The sequence below is a fragment of the Boleophthalmus pectinirostris genome, unplaced genomic scaffold (assembly GCF_026225935.1).
Source record: "Boleophthalmus pectinirostris isolate CB_2022bp ecotype Guang Dong unplaced genomic scaffold, ASM2622593v1 HiC_scaffold_6, whole genome shotgun sequence".
Lineage (NCBI taxonomy): Eukaryota > Metazoa > Chordata > Actinopteri > Gobiiformes > Gobiidae > Boleophthalmus > Boleophthalmus pectinirostris.
This window is the reverse complement of record NW_026571447.1, coordinates 26,983,520-26,995,248: the sequence shown is the minus strand read 5'-3', so window position 1 is coordinate 26,995,248 and position 11,729 is coordinate 26,983,520. Positions and strand designations below refer to the sequence as shown.

The 11,729-nt window shown below is 38.3% G+C and overlaps 1 protein-coding gene across 1 annotated transcript; it reads right to left on the bottom strand.

The window, feature by feature from the left end:
• Positions 1 to 3: 3 nt before the first annotated feature.
• Positions 4 to 10,682, bottom strand: stx17 (syntaxin 17). Its single transcript, XM_020937289.2, has 7 exons — positions 10,542 to 10,682; positions 10,085 to 10,232; positions 9,934 to 9,999; positions 7,284 to 7,613; positions 5,715 to 5,765; positions 3,526 to 3,612; positions 4 to 929 (listed from the first exon to the last, which is right to left on the bottom strand). Exons 2-7 carry the CDS (start codon positions 10,205 to 10,207, stop codon positions 681 to 683), a joined length of 906 nt encoding a protein of 301 aa, XP_020792948.1. The 5' UTR covers positions 10,208 to 10,232; positions 10,542 to 10,682; the 3' UTR covers positions 4 to 680.
• Positions 10,683 to 11,729: the final 1,047 nt, after the last annotated feature.

Below are 11,729 nucleotides of genomic sequence, written 5' to 3'. Positions count from 1 at the left end.
CGCTGTAGTTCACAAAAAAACATTTTATTTGGCAAAAACAAGATCATTTTTAGCATGAAAACGTGTTGCATTCAGTGGCACTTTGTACAAAATTATAGTTTATGTAAAGCACATTTAATACTTAAGACAAAACATGGCTAGTCATCCAATATTGGTACAAATGAAGCGGGACTTTAAAAGTGCATATTGTAACTATTTACACTACCTGCTCGTTACTATGGAGATGTTATTTCTTTACCAGTAGTAAACAGGTGATTCCACTCAAGTCAGAGGCCAGATCTGTGGAGAGGCGAGCCCATTCACAGCAAGTTTTAAAAGTGGCAAAAGACACCCATAAATACATGTTAGATAAATTCCATACTTTGGAATATTTCAGGCAAAGCCCTAACATATCCATGGAGACAAGCAGGTGGTGCACTTTTGAATGCTAAAAGGAGCACATTAACTAGTTATTGGGGACTCACACAGGTTCAGTAGTCATTTAAAATAAAAAAAATAGGTTGAATTATCCAATGTACAGAAGTAAACCAGGCTAAACCTCAGTTTTCACTTGACAGCATTGACAAATACACAACAAATACATTTAAATAAGGCAGTTAGTTACAGTTATATAATTTAAAAGGCAATCCTTGGCTTCTTGTGTGAATTAGTGTGTGGTTCATCATTGGTAAACTTCATTGTCATTTATCTTTTGGCAACTCTTCTTCAGATTTTGATGGTGGGGCAGTCAGCTGTTTCATCTGCAGATCTAAATTAGCTTTGCGATGTTTTTGGACTATGTTTCCACCAGCGAACCCGAGCGCTCCTCCTCCGACCGCAGCCGCCACACCTGCAGCTTTGAATCCCGCCAGGAGGCCAAGAGGACCCGCTATCACTCCCCCGAGAAGAGCTCCAGCGATCGGCAAAACTGCTAACTTATAACCCACAGCCTGGAGAGACACATAGGGGAGAGATAGGACCGCAGTTTAATTTACACACCTTTTTAATACTTTTGATAGTTATGATGCGTCTATCCTTTCAAGATTAGAGCAAAGACGGAAGAGGAAAGGTACACAAACCTGCTTGCATGTTTAAACGTAAACCACAACGCCTATAGTTCATCAAAGTAATATGATTATCTTAATTTGGGGGAATCGGAATCAGTAGCCACGGTGTTATTACCGCCGTTATCTTCAAAGTGAAAGGTGGGATGCGCTGATGGCAATTAAGACGTTCGGACCAGCCTTACGCACGCACACAAACTTGATTAACGCTTACTATTAATTTAATGCAGTTCAAAAGCATCCATCGCTGGTCCCCGCCCCGTGGCAGTTGAATTTTAATTTCATCTGCGCACAGTTGAAAGGATTGGGGCATGGGCAGTGAAAGGGGGGTGGTGTTATGTGTTTAATTCAGTCTGACCTGATGACAGATTACAAGCTTTCACATTACAAGCTAAAACATCTGACACGACTCAGATCTGTGCTATCTGTCCACACCCCCTACTAGCACCAAAAACAACTACAACAACATCACAAACCGAGCAGGGACTATTCAAAAATATTCGTAATAACATCCTTTAATGAATATGTTTCTATCTAAATTAACAAAGTATTTCTGTTTTAAATGTTACTTAAGGCTGTTCAATTATGGGGGAAAAAATTGGGGTGATAATGAAATCCCAGTTAGTTTTGCTGTTTTAAAAGTACAGTTTAATGTTAATGTGAAGAGAAAAGTACTGATTTATCAATGTTTTGCAAAGACATAAGATTAGATAAATAGGGTGGAACGAACACTCTCACTCACTGGAGATTTATTGTTGTGCCTAGAATGTTCCACAGTCTGGCATTAAGCCTATCCATCTTGTTTTTAGTCAACCATGGGTATTTACGTTGCTGAAACTGCTTAAAAATACATTCTTGCTGTCAGCGATTTAGCCTCTCCATAGATCTGGCCTGTAACTTGGCCTTTTAGAGTCACCTGCTTGACTCCATGGGAAAGATGAGCTTAATGCCATACTGTGGAACATTACAGGCACAGTAATAACAGATTTTGTCATTCATTAGCTCAATAAGTGCCTTCACAAGTTGAATTTGATTGTTACTTCAACTGGTTGACCACAAGGCAGGTGTGACTTTTGTGGTGAGTAAATAATGCAAGCCACTTCGAACGTCTAGAAAAGCAACATATATTTTAGACAAAATAATTATTATTAACACCTAATAGATGGCTAGATTTAGATAGATTCAGTAAACATAAAAACACACATTTCATGAAATCTTCAAAAGCCAAAGCAAGTTCAAATAAGTTTCATAAGCTCAGTGTGGTGTAATATGAGAAAGCCCGCTGATTCATTTTGTTTTTACAGATCAAAAGTTCATGAGTCCAAGTGCGTAATATGTGTGAAGGCCATTGCGTTGACAGGATGACTTAGCACTTGGGCGTTTGTTCACAACAGCGTCGTGCGTTTTGAATTGACAATAGGATCGGATGAAAAACTATTAACCAGTCACTCAAAAGCCCCCTTAATGCTGTGCACACGGGGACCCTTGTCTGGTGTCACCGCGCCTCTGCTCACCTCTCTATCACTCTATCACTCCTCTGCTCCTCTCAAGCCCTCTCCTCTTTCCATTTCCTTAATTGCAGCTTTCCTCCGTATTCGAGTGGATCAATAGGGACAAACGCTGTGGAATGGCTGGGAGGCAAAGTGCCATCGATCTCCTTATCTCCCAAACACTTTACGCACACACACGCACACGCGCACACATCAGACTGTCAGGGCACACACACTACAAATTTATATTAAAACAGTCTGGGCAACAAAAAATATGAATCCAGATTTTTACTCATGTTGATAAAGCGCAATATTTGATTAAATCTTATTTCGTCTTGATCTCAATTCAAATTAATTTACACGCACATACTGCATTAGTGGATTTCATTTTGTTATTTCAAGCTAAATTATATTGATACCATTCGGAAATGTTATGAAACCTAAATCTACGTCACATAGGGTGCATTAACACCACATCCAAACTGGGACTAAACCAAATCTACACAAATCTAGCTCAGGACTAAATCAGGATCAAAACCAAACCAGGAAAAATATGAATGCAGCCACAGACAAATAAAGTTATCTGACTTTTCTGGTGGAAAAGGGCACAGCAACAACTTGTCTCCAGCATGTAGATGTTATTGCTTTGCCTGGATTGTTCCACAGTATGGCATTAAACTGAGCAACCATGATGTCAAGCAAGTGTCCCCACCAGGTGCCTCCCTTCACAGTAAAAAGAATACATGTTTGTGTATGTCTGCATGTAGTTTTGGGTAATATAAACACCAATACTGAAATAAATGAGAGGTAGATACAATGCCATACTGAGGAACACTCCAGGCAAAGCAATTACAAGGTGGTGATGTGGCCTCCACCAGAAAAGTTACATTGTGCACCTTTAAATGTGGTCATAACTACTCAAATGCAGATTAATATTATGAATCCAAGTTACTTTAACCACAGTGAGATATTGAGTTTTTGCAGACACTTGCCTTCCCCAGGCTGCGTGTACCCTCCTCCACGTTGGCGCCGGCCATGTTGACGTTGTCCTCGATGTTGTCGATCTTCTCCTGCTGGGACTGAGGCACAGGGGTTAGACACACGCACACACATTAGACACATCACACCCGCCCCACTACCCCACTGGAGTGAGGCACAAGTGTGAACACAGAGGTAAGAACAAGGCCATGGGAGAGCAGAGGAATCACAGGGTACAGGTGAACTGCAGAAGGGGATAATTGATTTATTTTGATTCAGATGTAGGGCTGGGGACAATTTTTATTCAATTAGTTTATGTAATTATTGTTAAAACTATTGAATAAGGCTTTAAATAATTTCATAGATTAATTAAAATTAACCTCAACTTCCTGCGCCATTTGGAAAAAAATTAACTCAAACTGAATTTAATTGCCTTTACTACCACAAGATTATCTGAAGACTTGTTGATTAAAAGCCCCAAACTGATTTGACAACTGACAATCTGAAATGTTTTGATCACGACAATTTGATTAAGATTTGATAAATTGCACTGCCAAGATGCCAGAATGAGTTTCCATTTAACATATTAACCATGATGTTAACGTGTCAAAAATAAATTGGCATTACAAATACAGTATATTTAATAAAACTGTAAAAGTAATTGCAGTGTACAAAACATGAGTCATAAAATATTAAAGTGAAGCAGTAAATTACATTTCTCCATGTATATGTATATAAATGCATATGGGGACACTGCCTTTACATTTTAGAAGCAACGATATTTAATTTAGAATAGGAAGCAAAAGAGCATTTGAACATTTTCATCTTCTGTGGAGAGCTATTCTATGAGAACTTGGTGAATTAAGGATTTCAGACTTTTTCTCAGGGAGTCAATAATCAATAATCAATAAAGAAAATCAATAATGAAATCAGTGGTCTTTTATTTTGCAGTTGTTCTCACCAAAATCCAAACACAAAATCTGATATAGTAACACTCGTACTATCACTGCACAGATTACACTTGGCTGTGAGTGTGTGGACCGGAGCATTGTGTCCTTCTCATGAAATATTCAGAGTGGCAGCTGTCTCTCTCTGTGAGGCCAGACTCTGACCAAACAACAACCAAAGCATATTTACTCATCACTATTCCTCTCCCATATTTGCTCCCATTTAGTTTTACTGTTATTTATCTATTTATTTATTATAACTTGTGAAGCTAAACAGACAAATATTTGCCAGGCTTTTTTATTGAATGATTGTAGTGCAGATTTTCAAAACAGTCCAACTTATTCTCACGAGTTAGCGTATATTTATTGAGGGATTCCAGCAGGCAACATCTATTACTTATGCCAAAATGTATTCATTAATAATGACGTTAATAGATGTTGTATCGAAGTTTACAGTTACCAGACTGAAATGAAGACTTAAATTAAATCTGGTATACAATGAATTTACTTATAATGCTTCCAATGAGCAAAAATATTTAGATAAAGAATTATGACAAAAAGGACATGTATTTAGCAATATGAATATGAATATATGAATATGAAAACTACTGAAAAAGAGTTGGTTTTAGTATTATATCAGCAGTAGATGACACACATGCAGACTTCTCTCCACTCCAACATGAACCACTCCCTTAAAAGCATCTTTCAGGGGTCACCAGAACATGTCTATGCACTTTCTTTACCCCCATCCAACACTATCTTGCCCCTTTTTTGGTTCTTTTACCCCAACAACATCTCCTCTCTCGCCCTTCCCCTCCTCTTTCTGTGTTCATCTATCGTATATACCCATCTTTACCTCACTCCCTCTTTCCCTCTCTCCTTCTATCTATCCCTGAGGATAGACTGATAATCTGAGGCGTCTGTTCTCCACCTGTTCATATGTATCCCTTGTTCCTGGTTCTTCCCAATGGACTATGCTTTCTCAAATCCTCTCTCCTCCCTCTTTCGCTGCCTGCTTGTGTCTAAGTGAGTAGTACCCTCTAGGGCCTCATATAGACTTTATCTGATCCCTCCTAACTCTTCTCCGAGGACTTCACCGGGCAACACAAACAGGAGTCAAGCACTTCCTGGTTACACTGCGAACTAGCTTACCTTGTTTTATTCTCACGTACGTAGGGAAATCTATGGAGGGGTAACATGTGAACACAGGAGTAGCCTCTAAGCACACAGTAATATTTATGACAGTGGATACTTACATGGACAAGAAGAGAGAACTCTGTCACCAAACCACCCAGCTCTCTCAGATCCTGTGTAGGAGACATTACATCTTTATAATATGTGGCAACAGAACTTTAGATAGGAACATCATTATGCAAAAGTAGTAATACACATTCCCAATGTTCTCAACCTTTTTCTGTCCCTAGTTTCAGGCTGTGGCTCTCAAATTATGGAATGCCCTGCCCCTAGCCCTCCGTGAAGCAGACTCTATAGACACTTTTAAAAAGCAGCTCAGCTCAAGACACTACTTTTTAGATAGGCTTTTAGTTGACTGTGTCTGTAATTCCTCTGTTCTTGTATATGTTATTTATTGCACTCTGTAACCTTTGTGATTTTTTTTATCTGCGAAAAGTGCTATATAAATAAAGGCTTACTTATTTACTTACTTACTTACTAGTTCCTCATAACTTGTTTACAAATGATTATTTAGGTAATTAAATCTGATGTTGTCTTGAGGATATAAAATTTACTAAGAAGAACCTTTTATATTCAAATACTTTTCAGTCCCTGTACCTCTGGGTGGGAAACACTGCTTAGATTGTTGTTGTTGTTTATAAAGCACTTACCAATGTTTAAAATATCCATAAATTCAAGTTGTTATATAAACATAGAGTGAGTGGGAGAGTGGGTCATAATATTAGAGCAATACTTCCTTCTGTAGTGCTGGTTTATGCATGTTGTTTCTTTTCCATTGCTGGTTTGTGCCGTCTATTTACATTACTAACATCACCATTGTTAGTATGCTTACGTTATACTGCCAAGCTATAACAGTTACTCATTATCCGCACTTGTAAGTAGTTCATATAGTTTAATGCAAACTGTCTGAAAAATGCAAAAAATAGCTCATTGTGTTAGATTAGAAGAGTGGGGGTGGGATTAATATGTTTTCTTCTTCCCACTCCTTTTTCCTTTCCAATTTTTATTGTTGTTATTTTTATTTCTACTATGGTTTCACTTATGTTATATGTTCCATTGAATAAGAATGCAAATCTCTACTTGCCCAAAATGAATACATAAAAATTAAATAAATTCTGTATGATTATATTTAACAAGTTTGAACCCAATAACTAAGAAACATATATTATCAGATTGTACTTGAAAACTTGCTCCTGGTGTCTTGTAGGATTATAATGAAGCTGTTTTACATGACCCAGAATGAACACAAAGGGCCTACTATTTACAGTACGTCTAACATGTCGACTGCCTCCAATGTGCAGCCCCATAGGCAATGTACTGCACTTTCAGTTTATTAGAGATAGCATCATTTGAACAATACAGTAACTCGTCTATTAGAGTGTTATGTTTGTTTTATTTCTTCTCCTTTTTTTCAATAATTCCACTGGATCTAAAACGGAACCAAACCAATCCTGGGCTAAATCACATTTAAGGGTGGGTCTCATATCCACTCCACCTGTCCATGGACACAATGTTATACCTGATTTGTACATATCAGTGATAAAAAAAAAAAGGTGTGTCCATTTTGTTATCAGTGGTAATTTTATGGATAACTGGCGTATTGTAAATTAATTGCTGAGGAATGTGTGTACCTCTTCTAGATTTTCCCAGGACTCTGATGCGATCTCATCTGGAGGTATGACGGGGAGCTGAATTTGCCTTTCACATAACATCTCCTCTTCTGAGTCTTCATCTTGACGACTGCTGGACATGTCAGCGGCAGGTGTGTGAGTGACAGGTGCATGATCGGCAGGGGCGTGGGTCACCTGGGGGTCAGGGGCAGGGTGCAGGAGGAGAAAGTCTTGGACCGCGGCGGAGGCTCTCTCTCTGATCGGCTGCACCAGTTTCTCTAGAGAGGCAGCATCTTCCTTTCGCACCCGACCACACAACTTCTCCATCTCTCTCATGTTTGCTCTCAACTGCTGCAGGGCAAATAGAAAAAAGTCCTTTACAGTGAAATTATTACCAACAAATAGTAAATAAGAGTAAAATTAAGTGGTATTGCTATTTATGAACAAAAAACCCATTCGATTGGATTAGATCAGATCAGTCCTCTACGTGTCTCTATGAAGACAGACAAGTTTAATGTAATACTGTTGAACACTCAAGGCAATAGAATAACATTTTCACGGAGATAAGTATTTGTATTTCTATTGGCTGCGGATAACCGAAATATTGTGATATTGTATTGTCAAAAGTCTCACAATAATATCATGGGATGTCACAATATATCGAATTACAAGTTCCTTTGCTTAAATGCATGGTTTTATAGTTGCAACAGCTTATGAACATCGGAAACTACATATCCCATGATGCATTTCAGAGTAAACAACATGAAGAGATATGGTTTTTACTTGAATTCTTGGAAATTATGATGGAAATAATTCACAACAAAATATTGTCAAGATATTTTAAAAGCAAAAAAGTGTCCTACAATCTACAAATATATTAGCCTCTCCAAAATATCGCAATAAATATCGTACCGTGAGATGCATATCATTATAATATCATACCAAGGGATTTGGATATTTTACATCCCTACTATTGGCAGAATATTATCATAGCGCCACAATGCACACATTAAAAACACAGACAAACAAGTTTTACGACTGAAAATTTAAGAAAAAAGTTGACTTAAAACAGCACATATTTTCAGGAGCCTGTGCTCAATATGAGTGTCCATGGTCCTATTTAACTAGATTTTCAGCAAAAAGGTAAGAGTGACTAACTGAAAAACTGTTCGCTAATGTTATCTAGCTTGTGATAGTAATCTGATGTGTGAGGGACTTGTTTAACAGCACAAATCATCTCACCTATTGTAGTTCCAACCAAGTCAGCTCTTTCTGCTCAGATTAAAGTCTAACTTGAGCGACAGAACTTCAGATAGAGTAGTGACTTCAGTTAGCATCACATCCCAAGGTAAAGTTGATGACATCAGCTGTAAAATATCAATACAGCTTCATCTGACCCTGGTGTAACGTTTTATATATGTGTGAGGATGGTTAGAGGGGAGGTGAGAGGTGAGAGGTGGGGGTGGTATTATTCTGGGGAGCACAAACCCCAGGTCCCGCTGTGCCCTGGGGGTGACAGGAGGATTACAGCGCAGCCACCAGCCCCCCAGGCCACACCACAACCTGGTCTCATGGGGTCAGCTGCCTGCCAATATCTATTTCTGCTAATCACACTACATGAATAAACATCCCTGCATTGGCTGCTTCTCAGAGTAAATGCATAAAAGTGAAAAATATACGGTGAACGATTGGTCACTTGGGTCCAGCACCTGTCAAACTGCAAATCAAGCCCAACCACATGTATAAGACAGAGCAGGAAAATTAATATTGACTCAGAATATGATTTTAGCTTGTCTGCTTAGACACTGATGTAAAGATAGCCAGTAAAATTAATCCATAATAATTATAGGTGAGACCAGTGCACCAACTAAGTCTAGGGTACTAACTTGTTGTTGTGCACTGGTTTTAATTGAAAAGAATTTGTTTGTAAAAAAACAAAACAAAAGAAACATCTAATACCTAAATATCTAAAAAAAAAAAAGTAATTGCGTTTTGTTTTTTTGTTTTTGTTTTTTTTAATCACCATAGCATTAAAATTTGAGAAGAGACTGAAATTTGACGTGCTAAACTAGAACAAGAATCACGTGCATTTTAGAATATGTTCTGCATCTTTCATACAAAATAAGTAAAATCCTTGTTTGGAAGATAATATTACAAGTTTGTTTTATATTTACTTCTAATCTGCTATCTTTGCTGCCTTTCTTACTGACAATATACTAGCCTACATTCAAATTTTATGTGCTATCTCAAATAAAACAATTGTAATATTATGAATTTTCAATATAGGCGTATCTCCTCCCTCTATCTACAACAGATGTTATCTACACAGGGTCAGGATTACTACGCCCATTTTTGGATTAACACTATGAAGACACAGGAAAGCACTCTGGCCTGGTCCCACGGGCGTGAGGGGGAATGGTGAGAGGATGGATGTGTCCTGTTTGGAAATATTTCACCTTCAGAGACACCACAGCTTCCAGGAAACAACATGTCCCAAAGGCCTCTCATTTCCACCGCTATGTGCATGAAGCATGAGGAGTGTGGAGTCTGAAATCAGCTTTTTCCTCACAATATTTTCCACAAATATTACTGGAACTCTTTGTGACAGGATTATATATAAAAACCTTTCTCATCACTAGTAAAAGACTTCAGATGTAACAAATAAGCCTACCTGCACTGTCCGAATTGCATTTATGTGCTCGTCGTGAAGTTTGTCCCATTGCTGCAACTGCTGATACTGTGGAGGAAAAATAAAGAGTGTTAAATTCAGGTCATAATAAGAATTTGTGTCTTAACTCTGTGATAATTATGGAAACGTGAACCTTTAAAATGTTACTATGATGTTTTTGTAGTCTTTCCAAATCCGTGGGTATTGCCACTTTAATAAACTTGTGGACTGGCACCTCAAGACGCCTCAGGGTGAGCCTGTCGTTTTCCACAGCCATCGGGGCCCTGCTGAGCAGCCTATATCTGCACCAACACAGTACATAAAGTAATATCGCTAAATAACTTACAGTTAAAATGTGTGTAACCACTCAAATATATAAGTAAGATTTGGAACAAAATGGGCAAAGTTGTAGGTTTTGTGTATTTATTCAGAACCCAGTGACAGTCGTAGTGTTTTCTAACATTTATAAACTTCGTAACTCACTTTTCATTAGATTAAAAGGTTTTAGCCCAAATAGCCCGCTACAAAAACACTAAGAAAGAAAGAACGAAAGAAAGAAAGAAAGCGAGGATTGTTTAAATAGGTCTATGTACTTCTATATAAATACTCACCGATAACTTAAAGCATTGACTAAGGCATCGACTTGCGAAATTATCAAGTGTTTATCCTAAAACTGGAAACAAATGCGCTGCCAAATCCGTCTGGTGTTTGTAAACAAACTTGTGCACCCTTGAATACTTTCCGACTTCCCGTAGTCACAGTGAATCTAGTTCCTGTTTAAAGTGTCAGCTGTTGCCCCGCAAGATTTACACCATTAAAACCACTGTAACAAAACACAGCGAAAACCAAAAATATGTTTGCATCAGAAGACATTTTCTTTGTCTACATAGTCCATATACGGTATTTTATATATTTTATTATATGGCAGTATTTTTGAGATATTTCTAAACCCCAATTTAAGTCGACGTACATGGCCATGTCTAGGTCCAGTATCTCCGTGTCATTCAACTCCAGTTTTTGTGCTGTACAATTACTAAACTAAATGCTTAATTTACTGCATCTATCTTAATATGTTGAAAACAAAATAGGCTTATATTAGAAGCCTCAGCTCTTGTTCTGAATGTTTTTATTAGAATGGTGCATTAAACATTTTAATATGCTTGGGGACAGATACAAAGGCATCACATTGGCAGTGGTACATCTGAGCTCAGCTCAGGATTGCAGTTCAAATATTATTTTTTTTTTATTTTTTAAATTTGTTTTCACAACATAGCATCAGAAAACCTTGGGGTTCCCCCTCCTTATCAGTCTGTTTCCACTTCCTCTTTGTGGCAACTTTTACCTTTGACATTTAGGCCAACCCCCACATGTTCAGCTCAGCCTCCATGGAGGGGCATAGTCCCATTGAATGGGGCTTTCCCCTGGTGCATTACATTCTGTGTGAGTGGGCGTGTGTGTCCACTGGTCTAGGGGACTCCCAGAGCCACAGACTGAGTAGGCAGAAGAAAGCTGAAAGTGAAAGTCTGATTATAAACATTATGCTGTCTGGGCCACAGCACTGGGGCAGGTGTTTATGTGTGTGTTTGTGTGTGTGTGTACACACGCACACAGGCACATGCGTGTGGGTGTGTGGAGCACAGGACTCAGGGGCCATTCATTTGAGACTAATCCAGGAAGTCTGTCAGCAGGTGAGAAAGCCAGTGGTTGTTTTAATCTAGTAATTCTGATAAGCGCCAGTGCCATTTCATATAATATTTAATTTCAAGATGTATAGACCTTCTAAAAATAGACAAAAGGAG